Source organism: Balaenoptera ricei, chromosome 7 (genome assembly GCF_028023285.1).
Source record: "Balaenoptera ricei isolate mBalRic1 chromosome 7, mBalRic1.hap2, whole genome shotgun sequence".
In the NCBI taxonomy this organism is placed as follows: Eukaryota; Metazoa; Chordata; class Mammalia; order Artiodactyla; family Balaenopteridae; genus Balaenoptera; species Balaenoptera ricei.
The window spans coordinates 107,655,634-107,679,143 of record NC_082645.1 but is presented as its reverse complement, the minus strand read 5'-3'; the positions used below and the strand labels follow the sequence as shown (position 1 = coordinate 107,679,143).

At 42.4% G+C, this 23,510-nt stretch overlaps 3 protein-coding genes across 4 annotated transcripts in view; 2 read left to right on the top strand and 1 right to left on the bottom strand.

Moving 5' to 3' along the window:
• The window catches only part of SERPINE2 (serpin family E member 2), a 76,031-nt gene extending 74,135 nt beyond the window's left edge, over window positions 1–1,896 (top strand). For both annotated transcript variants that reach the window (XM_059928817.1, XM_059928816.1), the window contains exons 8-9: window positions 104–187; window positions 1,136–1,896. In XM_059928817.1, coding sequence (XP_059784800.1) covers window positions 104–187; window positions 1,136–1,173 — 122 coding nt within the window. In that variant the 3' untranslated portion in view covers window positions 1,174–1,896. The remainder of the gene's footprint in view (window positions 1–103; window positions 188–1,135) is intronic.
• Window positions 1,897–9,598: 7,702 nt separating this feature from the next.
• MRPL44 (mitochondrial ribosomal protein L44) lies at window positions 9,599–16,355 on the bottom strand. Its single transcript, XM_059927441.1, has 4 exons — window positions 16,138–16,355; window positions 14,085–14,553; window positions 10,990–11,168; window positions 9,599–10,142 (listed from the first exon to the last, which is right to left on the bottom strand). The coding sequence occupies exons 1-4, from the start codon at window positions 16,314–16,316 to the stop codon at window positions 9,971–9,973; spliced, it is 999 nt and encodes a 332-aa protein (XP_059783424.1). The 5' UTR covers window positions 16,317–16,355; the 3' UTR covers window positions 9,599–9,970.
• A 3,199-nt stretch (window positions 16,356–19,554) lies between these two features.
• WDFY1 (WD repeat and FYVE domain containing 1) overlaps window positions 19,555–23,510 on the top strand; it is a 48,100-nt gene continuing 44,144 nt past the window's right edge. The window contains exon 1 of the mRNA XM_059928815.1: window positions 19,555–19,786. Coding sequence (XP_059784798.1) covers window positions 19,650–19,786 — 137 coding nt within the window. The 5' untranslated portion in view covers window positions 19,555–19,649. The remainder of the gene's footprint in view (window positions 19,787–23,510) is intronic.

Sequence of the window (23,510 nt, the reverse complement as noted above, 5' to 3'; positions counted from 1 at the left end):
GCCTGTTATCACATGGCCAGCCTGTGGGACAGGCATCATGTCCCGCCGTGAGTTACGTGCTGCCTTGCTGGCCTCATGCTGGGTTTTCCTTTTCCTCCCGCAGCTGCGATTCTGATTGCAAGGTCATCGCCTCCCTGGTTTATAGTAGACAGACCTTTTCTGTTTTTCATCCGACATAATCCTACAGGTAAGTGATTCTCCTCCTCCGTTGTTCGCTAGCTGTTAGTTAACTCCAGCAGCGCTGATTTAATCCTTGTCCCATGTGTCAACAAGTGCCAACGCTTTCAGTAATGTACCCACGCCCCTCACAGAGAGAGGAAAATCAGGCTGTTTTTACAGAGTGTGATGGCATTTTTCAAACACAGAATTTTAGGTTTTGTTTTGTTTTGTTAACATCTCGAGAGCTCTGCAGCCCTTTGGGGCATTTTGATGTCTACTGATTTTTTTTATAAATGCAGTAGGTAAATTTTGCAGGAAGCTCCCTGTCTTCAACCTTCGTCAGGGCACCCTGCTGTTATGACCTGAGAATTGTTAATTCAGTCTATCTTAGCTCCATGAGTCATGGGTTCAAAGTTGGCTCTGTCCTTTAGCTTCATCTTTAAAATTAGAATAACAATAATTCCTACCTCTTAATACAGTTACGAAGAATAATTAAGGCTGTCTTTGTGGAGACGTTGTCGTCATATTGCTACAGAGTAGAAACTATCACAGTCTAGCTTTTACTCTGCTTTTAATCAATAACATAAGCTAGTTCCTTATCCTTTTATCTCATTGCATCTTCATTGTTATAATTAGTGTGCTCCCGGGCCACAGTCCAATATGGGAGGCTCTAGCCACATGTGGATGCTTAGCTTTTTAACTTTAATTAATTAAAATGAAATGTAATTAGAAATTCAGTGTCTTAATCACACTAGCCACATTTCAAGGGCTCAATAGGCACATGTGACTAGCGGCTACCATATTGGACAATGAAAATACACACATTCCCATCATTGCAAGAAGTTCCATTGGACAGCACTGCTTAAGAGCAGTGGGTTAAACACAGCCCAGAAACCTCCCCTTAAATATACCTTCCATCTTCTTTTAAGGATTGTTTTTTTATAGAGTTATGTGTTGTTTCCTTTTAATTCTCTAGGTGCTGTTTTATTCATGGGGCAGATAAACAAACCCTGAAGAGTATACAAAAGAAACCATGCAAAGCAAAGACTACTTTGCTATGAAGAAAAGACTCCTTTCCTACATCTTTCATAGTTCTGTTAAATATTTTTGTACATTACTTTCTTTTTCAAAACTAGTTCTTAGGAACAGAGACTCAATGATGCAGCATTTCTGTTCTGGGAGGCGTTAAGGGAAAAAAGGGCAAGATGGCTGGAACACTGTACTGAGAAATGAAGAGAAGGCTTCAAAATGTCTAAAAGATTCTTTAAACTACTGAGTGGTTACCTAGGTCAACAACCCTCTTGAGTATTTACTGTCCGAACAGTTCAGGATCTTTGTTTTGTTTTGTTTATATGTGTGGCTTTTCAGAAAAAAAATTAATCAGTGTGATGGGAGGGGAAAAAAGGACATTTTATGGTAGCTCTTACTTTTATATGAAAAAAATATTATTGGCCTTTTAAATTTTTTTTTTTGTCTCATCCAAAGTCTTGATAGTAAGAATTACTTTGGGGATAGAAATAGCGAAATCTCTAGGCTCTTTGTGTGTTTTTGTTGTTGTTGTTGTTTTATATAATGCATGTATTCACTAAAATAAAGTTTAAAAAACTAATGTCTTGCTAGACAAGGTTTGCTGTTGTGCAGTGTGCCTGTCACTACTGTTCTGTACTCTTTGGATTTGCATTTTTGTATTTTGTACAAAGTAAAAATAAAGTGTTATGAGTAGTAGAAAAAAAAAAAGCCATTTCTCTGCTATTTGAAAATACAACAAAAGAAATAGCCTTTTAAAAATACCTCAGCCTCTTCTAGTAAACCTTTGCACTTAGGCAAACAGCAAGAAACCCCTGGCCTTCCCTTCCCTTCCCTCCAAGCCTAGCAATCAGACCCTGTTCCCTGCCCCAGCATTTGACAGTTTACAGACCACTCAGGGAAGCCACTGTCACAGTAAGTCCATCTCTGATGTCAGCTGTGGTTCCTCAGGTGAGGGCTGAGGCTTCTCAGCAAAGGTACGGATTTTGTAGCAAGAGCAGAAAGAAGTTACCTAGTGAACAGTGACTGTTTCATTTTTGATGATAGGCCGGAGCTTTTGTTTTTCGAAATGACAAGCTTTTGGTCTTTTGTGTTTTTGGAGAACTCATCACAATTCTAATGTTACCATTTTTTATTTGCCTGTTTTTTTTGTTTGTTTGTTTGTTTACTAATTTCCTAAAGATTTGGGTAGTCTTATCTAAATCAGAATGCTTTTAAAAATATTTCTTATCAAAACTTTGAACTTTTTTTTTTTTAACCTTCGAGCTCTGTTCGTCTCTCTTTATACATTTAAACCTCACGTTCAACTCTGCACCAGTTTGCCATTTGTAATTTTTATTTGTCAAGTGGACTGAGTTTTGCTGTTTGCAACTATTTAAGTGTGGATACCTTGGTTAACCAAGAGAGAATGGAGAAAGGGGGCAATTGTTTTCCTGATTTAAGAGTAAATGCCAAAAAATTATTTTGAAGGGTTACCTGAGGCCAGTTACATTCTAGCAAACATGTTAGTATAGTTATTAATGCCTCTAAAGTAGTTTTACTGGTTTTCCAGTTTTCTGATCCCATTCAGTTATATTATTTTGAATAGTTTAAAAAAGGAGTAGTGTTAGCAGTAACTCGAGAATTATACACTTCATTCATTCATTCGTTTATATACCTATGGGTTACCAAGTACCAGGCGGTACAAAGATAAATATGTCCTTTCCCTAAGTGACTTGATTTTGGAAGGGAAAGAGGGAATCCTAGCCCAGCAAAGTATCTAACTATTGCAAGTGTATTTACAAGATGTGGAAGTAGGATCAAGTGGTCATTAGTCCAGGAGAGAGGATATAAAAGTGGCTGCGGGGTCAAGACTAGATCCCTGGGCTCTTGACTCCAGCACTGCTCATTCCAGAAAGGACCGGAAGAGTTTGCCTTTCAGTATAGTGGCCCTATTACATGATACAGGTAGTCTGCTCCCCAGTAAAATAAATTAGTCAAATTTTACTGGGCACATTAAATTTTGAAGTATCTGGACCCATTTCTGAATGCCTCTTCAATAGATTATAGCATTTCAAATTTATGCTATACAAAACTTGGAAACATCTCATGGAAAATTCATAATATCAAGGTTCTCAGACTATATATATCCTATTTTTCATTTGATCCTCCCAACCTACTACTCATCTTTAGCCTTTCCTCATGTTGACCTAAAACACGTAGAATGCCAGGTGTTTCTCCAGCAAAGATGGGTTTATTCGGGATCAGCAGAGAATTACAATTCGGGGTCTGCAACTTTGGGGAGGCTCGTACAGTCCACGCCCATGGCAAGAGAAGGAAATGCTTTTATAGAGGAGAAAAGGAAGTTGAGCGGCTGTGATAACAAAGGGTTCATGGCTTCCCATTGGCTGAGTCCTTGCGGGGAAAGGAGTCTGTCTTTTCCCTGTTGGACTCAACTGTCTTCACAGGGCGTGAGAGCTCCCCCTTCTGGTCTCCAGACTCTAGTGCAGTTTCTGTTTATTAACTTTTTACACTTACCAGTCAACACCCAGATTCTGACCCTGGCTGACTCATAGACCCTGTTTATAATCTCTGGACTTGGGGAAAAATTTCCTCTCAAATTATTATTTTTCTAAAATTCAACTTTTATCTTTTGATATACTTAGTGGGTCTGTCGGCCTTGTCTCCAAAATGATAAAGTTTATGAAAACTCCTTTACCTGAAGGAAACGAATAAATTTAAAATATGGAGACTGTCACAAAAATGACATACCTGGGGGGGGGGTGCTTCCCTGGTGGCGCAGTGGTTGAGAATCTGCCTGCCAATGCAGGGGACACGGGTTCGAGCCCTGGTCTGGGAAGATCCCACATGCCGCGGAGCAACTAGGCCCGTGAGCCACAATTACTGAGCCTGCGCGTCTGGAGCCTGTGCTCCACAACAAGAGAGGCTGCGATAGTGAGAGGCCCGCGCACCGCGATGAAGAGTGGCCCCTGCTTGCCGCAACTAGAGAGAGCCCTCGCACAGAAACGAAGACCCAACACAGCCAAAATAAATAAATAAATAAATAAAATGAGGACTCAAAAAAAAAAAAAAATGACATACCTGGGGTAAAAGATCATGTTTGCTGTGCTGCTGCGATTTATAATAAGAAATATACATTTGGTCTTCATCCCCATTTCTGGCACAGAACTCCCAAAACCTTTGGAATTTCTTAAGCGAGGAACACAAAAAAAGGGGTCTTTTGTTATGTTAATGAGTTAGCTTTTCCTGCTCCCAAGGATGGGGGTTGGTCACCAGGAGACCCAACCACGTGACTGGAGGGGAGTTGGAACTTTTAGTCCCACCCCTCTGACCTCCTGGGACAGGGGGAGGGGCTAGGGGTTCACACCGATGGCCAATGATCTAATCAGTCGTATTTATGAAATGAAGCCTCCAAGAAAATCCAAAATGACGGTTTGCAGAGCTTCTGGGTTGGTGAACTGAACACATGGAGATACAGGGAAAGCGGCATGCTCATTGAGAGCTCCTCACCCTTGACTTTCCCCCAGACCTTGCCCTATTTGTCTCTTCCATTTGGCTGTTCCTGAGTTATATCCTTTTATAAGAAACCAGTAATCTAGTAAATAAGATGTTCCTCTGCATTCTATAAGCTGCTCTAGCCAATTCATCGAACCCAAGGAGGGGGTCATGGAAACCTCTGATTTATAGCCAGTGGGTCAGAAGCACAGGTAACAACCAGGGCTTGCAACTGGCATCCGAGGTGGGAGGCAGTCCTACCGGCCTGAGCCCTTAACCTATGGAATCTTATGATACTCTCTCCCCGTAGATAGTGTCGGAATTGAGTTGAATTGTAGGACACCCAGCTGGTGTAGGGAAAACCCACACACACTGGAATTGGGTGTCGGAATCTTTATTTGCTATGTAGATATTTGAGCAAACAATCTACACATGGATTAGATGTCATACTGAGTTCGGACAGGAGACAGGCTGCAATCTCCCTAAAGTAACAAAACGGTAGACTTCTGGAAAAGCTGGGAACAACAACTAGTAAACTCACTCCTCTGACACTTAGTGAGATGGGGACTTTCCACTCTTTTTTTAAAATTTATTTTTATTTATTTACTTATTTTGGCTGCACCAGGTCTTAGTTGTGGCACACAGGCTTCTTAAGTTGCAGCATGCGAGCTTTTAGTTGCGGCATGCATTCGGGATCTAGTTTCCCGACCAGGGATCGAACCCGGGCCCCCTGCATCGGGAGTGCAGAGTCTTACCCACTGGACCACCAGGGAAGTGCTGGGACTTTCAATTCTGCCTGATACACAATGAAAAAAAAGAGTAGGCACTGACCCAAATAAGTTGAAAGCGCTATGTCTTGTTGGCCTTCGAGTCTTTGTTTTCAAAAGGAAATGATGACAGGTGACCTGAAAAAAATGCCAATCATAAGAGAACTTTACAGAAAGACACAAGGGAGCGGTTTTTGTACCCGCAGCTCTTTGTTTTCCTGAAAATAAAAAACTGAAGGACACATGCGCTCCACATTAAGGGACCTAAGAAACTGAAGGAGGAAGGGCAGGGATTTGCTCAGAGCTGGCAGAGTAAATGTGATCGGCGGTGATTGCCCAGGAGAGGTGAGGTTTGGGTGAGCTGGTGGACGACCTCTATGTCCTTGACCTCCCGTGAATGCTGAAAGACACTGTGTCCTACCAAGAGTCCACTTCGGGCGGCCAAAGAGTGGACAACACCACTGGCTCCAAAGCCATGTTTCTTTCAAGATTCCCCAAACTGCCCCTTTGACCCTCTTCCAAACCTTGAAGAAAAAAGGATGCAGATGTTGTGATCTAAAGGAGAAATTTGCTAAATGAGAAACCCCTGCTCTACAGGATATCAGGTATGTTGTTTGCAGATTAAATTGTTGTATATGAGGTAGTAAGATGGAAATGAGTTTTTTAATCCCTTAATGTTATACCTCCTTCATCTGCCGTTTATAATCCCAGCTACCAAAGGTAAAGAGAAGGGTGGCAGACTTTTGTGCTTGTCCTTTCTAGACAAAAAACAATCCCAGGACCAAAACCTGAGTCCTAGTGGCAGGTTGTCTGGAGCCTAACTAATGGTCACCATTGCCAAGTTCATCTGTGGATGGTCAGCTGATTTTTGACTGTATGTGTCTTGTTAACCGTAACGTCTGCTGGTCAGTATCTCCTGGCCCTTGCTGACATGTTTTCTTGCTGTGGAGGCGCTGATACCAATAATTTATGTAGAGGAAGGTGTTATCAGAAAGTCAGGTAAACCCTTCCTCCTCTGACTAAAAATGTCCTTCTCTAGCTGACAATGACCTCATTCCTCATCTCTCCTGCAAAACTCATTAAAACAAACTCACTAGTTCATTGTGCAGTTTTAATGTACAACAGATATGGTAAAACGGTGTTCTGTGAATAATCAAATTAATGGGGTTCTTCCTCAGTTGAAGGGGGAATAAGCTAATGTATTTAATTTTCTCAATCGTTTTTCTCTCGGAAAATTTTCATAAAACTCTTAGTCTTCTGTTATCGGTGAGCACTAACAGGCAGCCGGATAATTGAACAGGAGCAAATGAGCGTCGAGTGGAAAGCACAGACACTGATGCCGAGACAGCTTTCTTTTTTCAAGAGCGTGTGTGCTTGTGATTATGATTTTTGACTGCATGAGTTTTCTCCTGGAAAAATTGTTCTCTGTTTGCAAGATGCAACTCAATCTAGCCATCAGTCTTGGTATCCTACAGAGAGAACTGTGGCTTTCAAGTGCTCTGATAGTCAACCAAAGTTGCGAATCACAGCTCTAGGGCCTAGCAACAAGGGTGGAGGGCTTTACCAACTGAGAGAAGACTCAGGGGTCTGCTGAGGGGAAGAAAAAAGTGGGCTTAAGGATGCAGACGTGGGCAGCATGGGGCCACCCTCAGCTGGGGAAAGTTGTGAGCTGGACCACCCCCCCATGAGAAGGTCCACATCTGGTTTTATGAAGTGTCAAGAGGGACAGTGAGATTCCCTTGCCTCTGCAGTGCATTTTCTGCCATCATAAAAAGAGAAGAGGAAAAACAAGTCTTTTCAAAGTTTTATCCATGGCAGCCCTGCAATTCTCCCTCTTTCCAGTAAAGATAAAAGAGCTCAAACATCCATACCTTGGCATCAGAAATGAATTGTTCATACATGAAACTCTTAACCTTACGTCCTTAGGGGAGAGGTGAACTAGCTTCTGAAGATATAGTCATAAAATACTGTAGCTGTAAGGGGTCTAGAAAAGTCATGTTTCACTGTAATCAAATGTAATCAATCTTTCCTGTATAGGGAGAAAACGGTGTTCCCCATAATAGCACTTTATATATTACTTCACTGCAAGTGGGGTTAGAGCACCACCTTGTGGCCAAAATCTAACACATGCCGAACACAAAAAGCCGCATTTGTTCCATTCTTACTTGGGATAATAGTTTACTAGTTTCTAGTAATACTTTCTCATGACCATATCAAACACTTTTGAGACTAATATGCCCTATTTTACATATGCATATAATAAAAACATAATATGAACTAAAAAGAATAAGCCTTGTGTAATTGAGTCTGTAAATATCAATCTCAACATTTTTGGCTAAGGAATCTTTTTGGAGCAATTGTATTTTGGGCTTAGGAAACTGGAGGGTGGGAAAGAGTGTCAGAATTTCAAAGCAAATGACTTTAAATGTCTTTCTCCGGTGCCAAGGTAAAGTATCAGTGCTTTTATATCCCACCAACTTCCTACGGTCATAACGACTGTCTTCTCAACGTGGATTAGACTTCAGTCAAACAGGAGTTCTCCGAATGGTCACTGAATGCTCTTGGGCACAAACCCCTTTTGGCAACACCCTCAGACCCACATGTTCCTCTTGCCCATACGTCAAACTTATGCAGTATTTATTCTCATACAGCAAATTAAGTAGTTGTCCAGGTTGGTTCCAAGTTTCAAGCTATTTCACACAGAAGTGCAAAAGCATATTTGTTTTCTGCATTCTAGTCCATCATGTTTTAATGGGTGCTTTTAAAAGGTATAACTTAATTTAGGTTCTAAGACTTTAGAATTGTGTTGAAATCATTCTTCTTCAAGGGATTTGGATCTCTTGCAAAGCAGTTTTCATGAACTAGAGCTAGATTTGTTCCACATGTTAATCTAAAAGCATTCAAGTTTAGAAGCTTGAAAACCTGAGGATAGTTCCCCTCCAACCTTGTAGATTAAGGTCCTACAAACTGCCCTGAACAGGAGAAAGATCAGCACAAATTTATGGGGAAAAAGAAAGGATTACTGAGTTTGCCACTGAGTTCTCCAAAGACTTTTCAAAAAAATATTGAACTAAAATAAAATTATAACACTGCTCTAGCTAGAATCTGACATTTTGCACACGCTGGATGAGTAAGTGGTCGGAGGACACGTACCATCTTTTGCGTCCCAGAAACTTTCTATAATCTCTTTCCTCCTATGGTGTCAATGAGATGCTTATCAAGTCAGGTTTACTTGTCATGAATGATATGCATAAGAGTAGCATTTTACTACTGGATTTGGTCCACTATCCCTGTGTTGAATTATTAGGAGTTGGAGTTACTCTCAAAAGAAAGGTGAAATAGTTTACATTTAGCCTACTAATTCTGCCAACTAGGTCATTCTCAAACTTCCCTCCAAAAGCGGTCTCTGTGTTAGCTGTCATAGCTGTGAGCCCTCTTACATATAACATTAAGTCCACTTTCCTAACCAGTCTCAGGAAAGGAGTTTCAAAGATCCTTCATCTTCCCTTATAAAAAAGATTTCATGGCAAAAGTGCTGTCAGTTTAAACATTTTACCACTTTTCTATTCTCAACTCCCAAGTCCCACTTTTCTTGTTAACCTCTGGGAGTGACTACTGGCAGACTGAAACTAAAAATTATTACTGTTGCCAAAAAGTTGAAAAGAAATAAATCAAAGGGAATTTGCAGGAGAAGGATTACTGAATTGAACACAAAGGATTAAAGAACCAGAAGGACACACTCTTTTAAGATTTGTCCTCTACTGAATTAAACGTGTTATAATAAAATACTTAGAAGAGTGCCTGGTACATGGTAGTTATGATGATGATTATGGAATACTAATTGATAAATACATACTTTATTTTTCCATTAGCTTCAACATTTTAAGCTGCTTTTGATTTCTGTTTTATTTTAAAAGCATAAAACATATGTTCCCTGCCATTCGTTTTATAGATATTGAATAACTATGAAATTAATTAGTATACAGAATTTTAAACCTAGACAGAATAGAGTTCATGTAAATGCCTAATTATTATAAACAGCCCCTTACATTTCTAAAGGTTAAGTTATAACATTACTTTTTAGCTAAAGCCATACTAGAGAGGCAAAGTTCACTAACCTGGGTATAGCAAATTAAGCTACAATGAAACACTTAAAAGAGTAACTTTTTTATTGGCATTACAGCAAACTTCACATAAAACGTATATTCAAATTATGATACCTCAAAGCTAGAAGGGAATAAAATACACCTAACTGTACAAGTTAAATATTTACAATAATAAAATCAAGAACTTTAGTTAAAATTTATCAGAAAAATAACAAAAAAGACTTTTGACAAAACAAAAATGATTAAAAAGAAAAAAAAGTGACCTGATAAATATCAATACTTGTTTAATTTTAGGAACTCAGTATGAGGAATAAGATATATTTCTTTAGAATTTAAAAAATGTCCAGCTTTGAACGTCTTTTGACACTTGTCTCACTGTTTTGCTTACAAATTTCAGGCTGCCACATCTCTGGCTGGCTAGCTGCCAGTGATGGCCTTTTCTGCTCTCACATGTTCTTTGGGCTTGGAATAGTCCCAGGGCCGGCGATTCTCGGTGAATCCGTAGAGTTTCCTAAGTGCCACTCGAGCAGCTTCTTCTTCTGCAACCATCACTGTCTCCCCAGGTCCTTCCGCAATCAACTTTTTATCACTAGGAAAAAACCCAACAGTAGCCTAAAATTACATGGTGTATCATAAAACAAAGTGCACATATCAGTTTTGCCTGATCTAATTTTGGCAACAGTATTCACCAGAAGTAACAGAAATATTGCGTTTTTTTTCTTTCTACCAGCAGTGTATGAACTGCTGATAAAGGATGTGTTTAAAGCTTGCCAATCTGATACGCAAGAGTATCTCATTTTGCTTTGCACTTCAATTAAAACTAAAGAAGAAACTTCTTAAAATATTATCAATTTTCTCCTTTGTGATGTCTTCCATTGCTTTCATACCTATAAAGTCCTACATCACATAAAGATCAGAAAAATATTTACCTAAATTTTAGTTAGTTACCTTAGATATTCACAGTTTACATTTAACACTTCAATCCACCTGAAATCAATTTGAGGCAGGTCAACCGTTACGAAGAAACCAAAAATGTTCTCAGCATGGGCTGAATTATTCATTTTTGGTGGACAACGTTTAGTTTCTTTTCTTTCCCAGTTCTAGGCTCAATTGAAGCTGTTACAAGTGTGGATTGGGGTTAAATCTGTAATACTTATGAGTCAAAATTTTTTTACAGAAATATTTAGATTAGCAGATACTCCATGAAATTCTACAGTGAATAGTTGGTTAACAAAAGCTACTATTAGCATACCACAGATTATTTACCTTCCCCTAAGGATGACCAGCAGGAAAGGAAGTAGCAACTAGATAACCATGGGAATGAGATTTTTAAAAAATCTTTTAATGCAATCACAGGTTATACTAAAAAATTGTGAAAAGTCAGTTTTTAAGGCTTCCGATCAATATTATGAAGTTAAGATTAAAATTTTACTAACCAGTATAAGCCAACAAAATACACAGGCAAAGCTGTGGTGCTTCCAGACTGCCTAGTAAGTCTAGATTCGGGAGCTGAAATATTCCTTTTCTTCAGTTCTTCTACCAGTAGCCCCATGGGATTTATTATCTTCCAAATCTCAAAGAGTTCTTTTCCGGTCATTTGAGTAATTAAGAAGTCCTGCATATAAAAAATACAATTGATACATTTAAATTAGTATAAAGAAAATAAGGGCCATAATTCAAAGTACATTTTTTATAGAAATTTAAAAATTTAACAGGATTAAGAGGTAAGAACTACTATGTATAAAATAAATAAACCACAAGGATATATTGTACAGCACAGGGAATACAGTCAATATTTTATAATAAGTTTAAGTGGAGTATAATCTATAAAAATGTTGAATCGCTATATTGCACACCTGAAATTAATACCGTAAATCAAAATCAACAAGTAAACGCACATCTGATCATGAAGATCCCCTACCCAGAGCTTCTCCAGCTGTGTCTCCACATTAGCCTTTACCAGACCATCAAATAGAGACTCCTCAGCATGGCTAAAAATAGCGCTGTTCAAATTCTGGGTGCTTACGTATCAGCTGGAGACCTAGTTAAAACAGATTCCTAGGCCCTACTCCCAGGGATTCTCATTAGCAGTCTGAGGTGGTGCCCGAGAGTCTGCATTTCTAGCACGTTCTCAGTGATGGTAATACTGATGCACAGTTTCAAAAGATCTTCCCCACACTGGCTCTAAAAGGTCCAGACCCACCTCCCATCATTTCCCCAGATACAAAATGATCTGACCACACAAAATTACTTGTAGTTCCTAGAGCAGAAGCTCATCCTCAAGGTTTCTTCCTGGAATGACCTTCTTGGGGCAGGTGTCACTTCTGTAAAACTTCCCTAGCCCTGCTAGAGTTAGTTGTTGCCTCCTGAGCTCCCCCTACTCCTTACAATAACTGGGAGCACCGCCCACATTCCACTCTATCTGCCTAATGAGCTGTGAGCAGGACCCTGAAGGCAAGGATCGAATGCTACTAAGCTCGGGCTTCAGCGCTCAGCACGGTGCCCGGCACACAGCAGACAATAAATATTAGGTGGACAAGTGAATGAAATAAGACAATTCAAACCTGTCAGTTCTACTATGGAAGGCAGCTACACTCACCACTGTACCACCAATGCAGTCAGTTCTACTATGGGAGATATCAAAGCTCTTGACTTAGAAATGGATATCTGAATTATCTGACTCTACAAGGATCTACAATTGGAACTGTCAACAGAGGCACTATGGTAAACAAGTATTTCCAAAATGGTCTCATGACTACCCTGTGAAAATTTCAAAAAGGTGACCAAAAATTAGGCAGTTCTAGCCTCTACGTAAGCTATAGTGATAGGGAGAGAATGGAAATCAAGGGAGGATTTTGTCAGAATTTCTTTAGAAAAAGCTATTTAATTGCAGGGGGAGGAAGGGGCAGGAGAGGCTTCCCTTTTCACCTTAAGCCTAGAGGGCTTCAAAGGGTCCACTGGCTTCTGAGTCTGAGGCAAGCGATGTTCGGTCAACTGGCAGCCAACACACACTCGTGCTTAACAGGCTGGCAGAAGCTGCCTGCAGTAGTGGGGTGGAAGTCTGCACCTGATATCAGAGGTATACAAATCCTTAAGACCTGACGTGGAACTCACAGAAGGGATGTCATTTTGAAAGGAATCCCACCCAGGAAACTGACAGCCAACCCCCATGTAAAGGAATCGGGTTACACGGTTCCAGCGGGGAACAAAATGCTCACTAGAGTCTGTTTTAAACACTGATCAGGCTCAGAAAGCACTAAACCAGTTTACAGACATGAAGTAAATATCTTCTGCTTTCCTTTTTTCCCTCAGCTCCCCTCCAGAGGGGTCACTTAACATGCTTGCTTCCCAAAGGCAAACAGGTAGGCTACCTATTATAAGCCTTGGTTGGGGAAGGAGGAAGACAGGTCTCATCTATGAACGAAGTCTGAGTGTTGGTTAATACAGGTATCCTTCTTGATCAAAATGAGCAAACTCAGTGTCAAAACTAAATAAATAGGGCTTCCCTGGCGGTGCAGTGGTTGGGAGTCTGCCTGCCAGTGCAGGGGACGCGGGTTCGAGCCCTGGTCTGGGAAGATCCCACGTGCCGCGGAGCAACTGGGCCCGTGAGCCACAACTACTGAGCCTGCGCGTCTGGAGCCTGTGCTCCACAACAAGAGAGGCCGCGATGGTGAGGGGCCCGCGCACTGCAATGAAGAGTGGCCCCCGCTTGCCGCAGCTAGAGAAAGCCCTCGCACAGAAGCGAAGACCCAACACAGCCAAAAATAAATAAATAAATAAATAATTTTTAAAAAATCTTATTAAAAAAAAAAAAAAACTAAATAAATAGATTCCAACAGTAAGGGATGCTGGTTTAAAACACCTGACGTTCAAAGGTCTGAATCAAGACTGTTTTTGTGACTTGAAGTGATTGCCTGGACTATCCATTATGTAAGAAAGACCAAAAACTCATGTTTTCATCCAAAAGCAAAGGATGAAACTTCTCCCAGTTAACAATTCTAAAAGGACAGTGGAGTTAAGTTATACCAATTATTTATTAAGTATTTTAATTAGCCAAGCTACTGGCTAACAAGGAGTTAGGTATACATCATAGGGACCCAGAAATCCAAGATTGTATCACTTTAGAAGAACAGAACAGCAGCTAGTACTTAAGCATGGAGCTCCCTAACCATACTAGGCCCTCCAATAGTGTCCTTTGGACTCATTCATTCACTAAACATCTACTGAGCATCTACCATGTAGGCACTACCCTTGTACCTGAGGATGTAAAGCTAAAGACATGGCTTGCGGTGCTTACGAACTCACAACCCAGAATTTAGTATTCACCTCTGATGCTGTCCTCAGTAAGAGACAAATGGAATAGTTAAGACAGCTCCACAAAAAAGCTTTAGGTCTTTCTCAGTTTGGGCAGGGAGAAAAACTCACACGTAACCTGCCGAGGTCATAGAGCAAGGACATTAAGTACAAAAAGAAATGTTTCTTTCTGTCTACCTCAAGCATGTCCCAGCGTGTGCAATTAACAATCACCTACCCTGATGAAAAGTGCAGTCCTCTCAGGTCCGCTGCTCTCTAACAGGACTCCAATCACTGCAAAGAAAGTCTGCCTTAACACAGCTGGGGGGACTGGGAATTCTGCACTCAACGTTAACTCCTCCACTGCCAAGTTTCTAGCCACATGACACACAACTTCCTCACTGGTGAGAAAGTCGACTAGACTTTTAACGCCTTCAGTGGGCAAGTCTGAGAATGCGTCCTCAAAAAACTGTGTGAGGCAAGTTTGTGAAAAAGATGTCCCTTGTTCAGATAGTTCTTGATTATCTTTAAGGTTCAGAAGAACAGCTTCTTTCTCTATTCCAAGTTTTCGGCGTTTGGCCTCCTCACTTTTAATATAGCAGCTATTAACAAATGCAGTTTTGAGAAGATCTAAGGAAAAGGTTTCCTGTAACCGATGGCCAAATGCTTGCATTTCAGCATGGTAATCCCAGTTGGGCTTCTCTGAACTGAAAATATAAAACAGAAGATAGATGGTAAAGAGAACAACAAGATGTTACTATGATGCAAACATTTTTCATTGCGATGCAATTTTATTAATTATATAAAGGAGATTTTAAAATACTGAGTTTCATTTAAATTCCAGACTCCGATTTTCTGAAAATTAAAACTTATGTCACATGGTTACTTGTGGTTCTTTGCCAGATTAATTTTCCCTTTGAGTCAAATGCCACATCAAAGTGGTTCTTCAACATCAGAGACTAAGCCATTATCCTAACTTTCAGGTTCTTTACTTCTGCTCTAAATGGGACTACGCTTCATACTTAGATATGAAATACAAATTATAATTTCATAGGGTCAACCCATAAACAGTAAGTATATTTATCTTGTATTCTATTATTTTAAGTTTTGAAAACAACCATTTAAATTAGCAATTAAATAATCCAGTATCAATATTACAAATAGGTTAAAAGTTCATAATCATTCTCAAGAATGATTAATAGGTCTTTTTTAAAATAAAGACAATAAATCGAAAATAAAACTCTTTTAAGTAAAAAAGTGCAGCAAAGTATAAAGATATGGGTTGTAAGTCATGCGATGTATATAATCTATACAATCCATAAAGTTTCTTCCAACTATAAAAGCCTAAAGTGACTAACCTCACAATAATCAAATGTGAATTAAGAAGAAACATTATTTAATTTTTCTTTTTAGAAAGAACTTAATATTCTGTGTTGAAAGCATATAGGACTATGAACACGTATACACCTCCTAGTAGGTGTATAAACCGGATCAACCTTTTTTTTTGGAGGGCAACATTAAAGTACCTATCAAATTTTCATACTAAATTTCCAAAAGAGTAATAACTTCAAAGCTGTTACATCGGTGTAACTAACAGATGTACACTGTTTCATGGGCTGTAATAGCAACAGTATGGAACTCAAACACCCATAAATGGAGTCGTAAAAGAGTGAGGTGCATCTACCTGTATAGCCACAACTACATGTCAAAGACACATTATTAAAGAGAAAAAGGTGCAAGACCTCATGCATAGTAGGGTCTTTTTTGAAGCCATAAAGATCTGCGTCTATTCCTACCAGATTTTCTACTACTGGAACAAGATTAATTTCGGCAGAAACTTAAAGCCAAACCGTTTCCCTTTTTCTCTGGACAGTGGACTTGTGATTGTATAATTTTTTCTTGCCCTAAATCGCAATACTGTGGAGCGCTTTCTTCCCTCTTGTCCGTACCCAAAGAATTCGCAGGCATCATCACAAAGCAGGGGCTACAACACCCAAGCCCAGATAAAAATCACCCTCCAGCCGGCCTCATTTCTCACAACTTTCGGATTCTAAATGGGAGTTCCGAAAGCGTCGGGGGCAGCCACGCGCCCAACCCCTTAGCAGAAACCCATCATTCCCTTTGCCTCGACCACGCGTCCACGTCCCGCGCGGGTCCCTATCGCACAACTAGGGTCAAGCCGGGAGCGCACCAGCAGTGAGCAATCCTTCCCGCCGCCGGGCCGAAGCTGCGGGGAGGGGAGGCCAGGGTCCCCAAGCGCCACCCCTACCCCTTCCCGAGGTGGCTCCTACCGGCGCACGGGCGGCGGCGGGCACCGAAGCAGGCGCCACCGCTCTAACTCCTTCTGGAAGCGGAAGGCGGCGCGGAATGCCTTCTTCACTCCCCGAATCGGCGGGGCGAGAGCGGGTACGGCCGGTGCCAGGAGGCAGCGGGGCCTCCGCAACAGCAGCCTCACCAACCCGGATGCCATCGCGCAGAAGAAACCAAGGGACGGCGGAAGGAAGAAAGTCGGCCCAGCGTCGCGGTAACACAGTTCCCCCGGAACTGGGGTAGGAGAGCGAGGCCGGGGCGGAGCCAGCGCGCGGCGGGTTGCGCGACTGGGGGGGAATGTTTTTAGTGCGCATGCGCAAACGTTGGTGTTTTTGCGCGCCTGGGAATTTCTCTTGAGGGAATAGGGCCTGCTGGGCGTTTGGGTGCAGGAATTTCTGGAAAAGTTTCCTCATCCTGTCAGTTGCTCTCGTTCCTTCCGTTCTAGTTGAAGTAAAACAAAAAAGTTGTTTCACGTTTAGTTTAAAGAAAACACTTAAATTCTCAAAAAAAGAAAACACTTCTTATCAACATGTCTTAGAGCTCCAGACCATCAATCCAGCCGCTATTTATGAAAAAATATTTACCTGGCATGTCTCCAGAGGCCTTCGTTTTAGGAGCCCTATACTAAAACATATTGATTTATCCAAAATAAACATTTTTATTTAAAAACTAAGTACGAACTTTTTTACAGCAAAAAAAAAAAAAAAGGGAAAGAATGGAAAAAAATACATCAAAATGGGAACAGTGGACTTATGTCTTTTTTTAATCTTTCACTCTTTAGCAATATCATTATATTGCTTTCTTACCAAACTGTAAATATATATTTTAAATTTAATATTAAATCACAAAGGAAGTCTTGTCTGAATTCTCAAATTTTGAGTTGGGTGCGGAACACCTAGATGTTGAAAGCGGCACCTCTTTCTGTGGTCTCCTTGTTAATGGCGTTAAAATCCCTCCTCACCCAGATTGGGTTCCTATGTCTTCAGTTGTTCCTTTTTCCACAAACACCCTCTTTTGTCTAGTTGCCAAGCCTTTTTTCAGTTTAGACTGAAAGCAGCTACCAGATGGCTTAGCCTACCTCCCTCCCAGGTTGTTGTAATCAGCCTTCATTGTAATCAATCTTATACCTTCCTCTCTTCTCTCGCACATCTCACCTACATTCATCTCCCTGAAACACAGACCCAAACATATTACTACTTAGCTCAAGAATCTCTGATGTTAGGATCTGGCAAAGATTCTCCCTTGACCAAAGTTCAGTCAGGCTGCTGTAAGCCCTCTCCTCAACAAGGCTTTGATCTTAGGTTCCAGTGTCCCCCCCTTGACAGGCCTGCATCACCCAGTTTCAGCAAGAATCCTGTTAAGTCAGTTTAGAGAGGCTCCCCCATCCTCGTTATCTCATCATCCTTGATATCTAATCAAATTTATAAGCCTCTCTATCCTCCAGTGATGTCTGATCACCCTGGCCTGCCTTCTGCAAGAGTTCTGTCAACTTGGTTTAGCCAGACTCCTCCTTTACCCCTGATGTTTCCTCTTAGTACTTTTCCACCCACTGACCACCCACCCTGCTCCTTGGCTTCAAATCCCCACTTGTCCATGCTATATTGGGAATTGATCCCAGTTGTATGCTGGGGTCCCTTTTCCCTTGTTACAATAGTTCCTAAATACAATCTGTTATTAACTACTGTCTAGCTGTTATTTGTCTTTGACAGGTCATACAACAGTTTAGGTCTCTTAGCTTAACTTTTCAAGAGGAAGAATCTGAACTGTTCATTCCAGCTTGTAAAAAGGTTCCCTATGGGGAGGGAGAGAAGAAAAGAGGGATTTGGTACATATCACAAAACAAGCTGATGAATTTCTGGATGAAGCAAGTTCTCTAAAAAAAGGTGAGAGGGGATTGTGATTGGTTTTTGTATTACACTGCAATGTGAAGTATTGAAAATTCATGGAACATTAGTCAAATAAATGGAATGGAAGAAAGCACAGGGAACTGTATTTTTGCAATATCTTGAGAGAAATAATCTAACAAACGATCTAATAATCTAGTTGGAGCACAATAATGTTAAATGAAGTGTCTCTGTATTGAAAGTTTCTCATTGAGGAGTATTAAAGAAAAGGGGGGGATTGAAACCAAGCAGGACAAAAAAGCCCTTCCATGTCCCCAGTTTCTTGTTTGTAGAAAAAGGCTTTAGTCACTAGGTCTTCCCTGAGTTCCAAAGAGCAGACTCAGTTACTAATTAGGGGAGTGAAGGAACACAGAAACAAAGGAAAAGCAGTCAAGCAAGGAAAGTAATGATAGCTTAAAAAATCGTTTAGCCATAAAACAGAGTCCTTGCTCCTCCTCAAGGAAGAGACATAGCAGTCTGATGCATATCTTTGAGGTATTCTGCAGAAACTAAGACCCCCCCCCCCATCCAGGTGGAGGATGGTGACTACAGGCTGACCAAAAGCACGTAGACTCCAGACCAGTTGGAACCAGAGGTTGATGTTTAAGATTCTGAAACATAACCTGTTACCTCACCACCAACCAACCAGAAGAAAGTCCACAAACTGCAACCCGCACCCCAAATGTTGCCTTTAAAAACCCTTCCCTGAAAGCCATCAGGGAGTTGGGTCTTTTGAGCACGAGCTGCCCGTTCTCTTTGCTTGGTGCCCTGAAAATAAACGCTGTACTTTCCTTCACCACAACCTGGTGTCAGTAGGTTGGCTTTGCTGCACTGCGGCCTAATGGTCCCAAGTTTGGTTCAGTGACGTTTATGTTTTCCACAGGAACCAGCTGTGAGCACCCAACCAGCTCTTAGCAACACCCAAGTCTGGCTGACAGTACCAGGCCAGCTCCTAGAGGTCCAGGGCTGCTTTTCTCTTTCTCATAGCTTTGTGACCTTAAGCAAGTGATTTAACTTCTCCATGGTTCAGTTTTCTCATCTCCAAAATGAGATTAAAAAAGCACTTATCTCTCCACCTCTTATGGTTGTTATCAGTATTGAGATAACCCATGTAAAGATTTTGGGAGAGTGCTTGGTATATAGTCACCCCTCAATGAGTGCCTTTCAAAGATTCTAAATTGCACTCATTTTTTCACACTTTATCATGTCTGAAATGGAGCTGTGGTCCAAACAAAGGCTTCTTAGAATGGATACAATGTAGTATTATTATTTTCCCAAGGCTCTGGTTTGGGGGACAATTCCTCTTCGCCGCCATCTGCTCAATCCACTCCTGGGTGAATGACTTTACTTTTCAACCTTTGTGAGTTTCACCACTGCTCTGGCAAATCCCTAAGGGCCTCTCTCTCTCTCTGCCAAGTAATTTTAGTTGCGCGTCTTCCCCAGCCAATACGATCGTTGGCGGCAGCACTCGGGAGCTTACGGCGGCGCGGCTCCCTCACCGCCAAGGAACCGAAGCGAAACCTGCAGGTCCCCGCCCGGCCATCAGCTGATGGGCCGCCCGCCGCGAAGACCGCCGCCGCCGCCGCCGCCGCCGCCGCTGCTGTGCGAACATGGCGGCCGAGATCCACTCCAGGCCGCAGAGCAGCCGCCCGGTGCTGCTGAGCAAGATCGAGGGGCACCAGGACGCCGTCACGGCCGCGCTGCTCATTCCCAAGGAGGACGGCGTGATCACAGCCAGCGAGGACAGGTAGGGCCGGAGGGTCGAGCGCGGGGCCGAGGCGCGACGGGGGCCGCCCGGACTCCCGCCGGCGACCGGGTGTAGGGACCGTGGGGTCAGCGGCCTCGTCCCTTTTCTCGTGGGGACGTCCACGGCCCCCGGGTCCCGCGGCCTGTCGCCCCTGCCGCCCTTTCTGGCCTCTGGGCCCCACCCCCGTCCAGGGTTCCCGCTTTTGGGTTCTCTAGTCTCGACCCCCGCCGCGCCCCTCCCGCCCGGGACGCCGGGTACCTGCTTCGCACCTTCAGTCCGGGACACCTGTCCCACCCCCGTCCACTGCGCTCTGCCAGCCCGAGACCCGCATCCCCGCCACGTCCCTCCAGTCTGGGACTCCCGCCCCCCCCCGCACTTTCCTCTGTGGGATTTCGCCCAGAGCTGGATGCGTCCCCTCCTCGGTCAGTTCCGAGCCGCTTTCTCTGGGAGCCGGGACTGGCGGCCGGTGACCGCGGGACCCGGTGCCAGTGATTCCCTTCTTGCAGCAAACCTCCCGGGCCTTCAACGGTCTTCCTTCTACTTTACGCTGGAGTTTACACTTCTGTTTGTGTCGCGCACACCAGGTCCTTAGATCAGTTATTTTATCACAGCAGCTGGGACCACCTGAATTGTTATTTACATAATAGTTTCTTTTTTTTTTTTTTCTAAAAGTGACTCATTTAAGAAAAAACTTAAAATAAGAACAGTGAAAGATACTTTTATTTTTAAGATAATTTGATATTTCCACTATTAATGGAAAACCGGTTATCACTTGCCATAAAAAATTAAACTAATAGCTAAAACATGTTCATCTGTGTCACCTAAAGTCAGCTCTATCTTGTAACACGACGTCTTGCCCACCGTATTTTGGGAAACACTGATCTGATACGATTTTCTCATTCTATCCAAGAGGAAACTGAGGCCCATGGAGAGGCACAGAAATACTGGTGACGCCACAAATGCACCCCAGGATTCCCCAGTCCAGCTCTCTGGTCTTCCCAGGGCTGTGTGATTGGATCGGAGAGAAGTTGTTTGTTTTAAAACTTTGGTATTTTTTTAAACCCTAAAAGTTTAAAAGGTTAGTGGCTTTTCTGTGGGAATTTGGAGGAAATGACTGATGTTACTGAGAGAAGCTGCCTTTCCTTGCTACAATGAGTGGTCTTAAATGGTGATATTGCAAAAGTGGAAAGGCTTTCTGGAAGAAGGAAGGTACTGCTGTTCTCTTAAAGCTGGAGGCCTTTCGTAATCTATCTTTTGAAATAAGTACCTTTGAGGGCCTGTCCCAAATGGAAAGAGGAAACCTGAAGCCCTCAGTGCCTGTTTGACCTTTGTATTTTGCTTTTGAGTGAGTTTATTGTGAGCAGGCAATTCACACGTAGCTGACCTTGGTGGGACCTGGGTGTGGGTGCGTCACCAGGATGGGAATGGGAGAGAGAGGGATGCATGAGCCACAGGGAGAAGAGGGGAATGTAAAAAAAGGCAAAGGACAGAATAATGATATTTGCATGATATGAGCATAGATGCAGATAACGCTTTATACAAGTTAGCTGTCTTTATTCGGTAAAATATTTTATTCATGACTCGTGTGTTGGGTCAGTCGCTGAATATTTGAGATTATTGGCCAGGAGCAGTGCTGATAAATGTTTTATGGAAAGTGATTACTTAGCTGCTCTGGGACTGAAGTGTTCTGGGGGAGCCTTATATCAGCTCATTTTGTCACTGGGGCACAGCAGGGTCCTGGCAGATGACTGGACCAGGCGAGGGTTGGGGCCTTGGGTTTCTAATTTGTGTTTCAGGCCCATGGACCATCCTGGAAGGTAGGACACTCTTCAGCAGGTGCTACACTTTATGATATTTACAAAAGCACACGGCTATGGGGTTTTTGTTGTTGGATGTGGTGGTTTGTTTTTACATTGTCATAAATATGTGTCATATTCTTCAATCATTTATTTATTCACTCATTTCTATATTTAGCAATACTGTACTTACTGAGTGCCAGGCCCTAGAGATAGAACAAGGATCAAAAGTCATAGCACCCACCCTTATATAACTTAGGAATCATTGATTTTATGGCCTCTGATCTGATAGAACCAGCTTGTTGAGGAAATAGAACACTGACCGCCCTAATTCATCAAACAAGCATTTATTGGACACTTACTGTATGCCGGGCCCATGCTAGACCAGTGGGTAGAAAAAACTGATGCTGAAATTGTGTTTTCCAAAGGGCTGGATGTTGTGGTGAAGAGATGGCCATGTGCTCTCAGCTTCCTGGGTGCTGGGGAGACACAGAGGAAGGAGTATCCTTGGGTGAGGGCTGGGTTTCAAGGAAAGCCTCCCGGAGGAGAAATCACTGGAGAGAGGAATGGTCTGTGTGACCCTGGTCCAGGCAGAGGGAAAGGACAGGAGAATTTGGACTTCAGTTTGCAAGCAGTGGGGGACCATCAGAGAGTTCAAAGCAAGCAAATGACATGATCAGAATTTGTACTTGAGAAATACCAATAGTTAACCTTTTAAAAGTCCCTTTCCTCTCTCAGTACAGAAGAGTGGACCAATGTACGTGACTGCATCCGATCCTCACATCTCCCTGTGAGGTGGGTTCAGTCACCTAGTCTTATCAGCAGTTCCAAAATTCAAAGCATTTAAAAAGTCAAATGTGCTTTTGTTTGTTTGTTTTTTTGTGTGAGTTAGGCCTGAAAACTCATTGGTGCTAAAACTTGGCCTGTATAGTTGAGACTATTTGTAATCTTTATTTGTCCCATGTGGTGTGAATATTCATTTGTTTCACTGCAGAAATAGCAATGCATTTAATTGCAGGCGCTGCCCCAGGCCCCGCTGGGAGTTTTATGGAACATTTGGTGTAGGCATCTTATTGTAACGGGCATTTGACCATTTAGAAAACTGGGGCACAAAGGACACTGAGTAAGTACCCAAGGTCATGTAGCTGGTAAATGACAGGACTGCGATTTGAACCCAGGTCTGACTCTGAGGCCCCAGTTCTTTCTGCCGTGGCCCTAGTTCTACACATTTGGAAAACCTGAGTCCAGGCAGTGTCAGTGATTGTCTACTCTGGCAGCAAGTGTAAAATGCTAGGATTCTGCCTTCCACACCCTCCCCCCTCCCCCCTCCCCCCTCCCCCCGGGACATTTGGCAATATCTGGAGACATTTTGGTTGTCATAACTGGGGGAGGGTACTCCTGGCATCTAGTGAGTAGAGGATGCTCAACATCCTTTAATGCACAGGACAGACCCTCATGAAAAAGGATTATGCAGCCCCAAATGTCAATAATGCCCAGGTTGAGAAACCCTGGTCTAGGCTTAATGTACTTGTTTATCTGGTCTCTCTAGACAGTGGTTCTCAAACTTGAGTGTGTATCAGAGTCGCATGGAGATAAATCTTGTTAAAACACAGAGATTCTGGTTCAGTAAGTCTGGGGCGGGGCCTGAGAGTTTGCATTTCTGCCAAGTTCCACATGCTGATGCTGCTGGTCTAGGAACCAAACTTTGAGGACCACTGCTCTACGCAAACGGAGAATTACCCGTCATGGTGCTTGCCTGTGGAAACCCACTGGGAGAGAATACTGTTTATACTTTGTCCTCTTTTTTGTCAGCTTCTGGGATGTATTTGCCTGGAGTCATTTAGATATACCCACCTATTTCCCAGTAAAACCAAACTATATATGATAGAGCTAAATACAGAGAATCCCCCCCCGCCCAGGGAGTAATA

Bases quoted from the DNA above. Each gene is read 5' to 3' on its own strand.
- MRPL44 (XM_059927441.1), bottom strand. From the start codon at position 16,316: ATGGCATCCGGGTTGGTGAGGCTGCTGTTGCGGAGGCCCCGCTGCCTC. The intron at 14,554-16,137 runs GTAGGAGCCACC...TTATATTTTCAG, and splicing joins CCGCCGCCGCCCGTGCGCCG to TTCAGAGAAGCCCAACTGGG. The intron at 11,169-14,084 runs GTAGGTGATTGT...TTTTATATGCAG, and splicing joins GGACTGCACTTTTCATCAGG to GACTTCTTAATTACTCAAAT.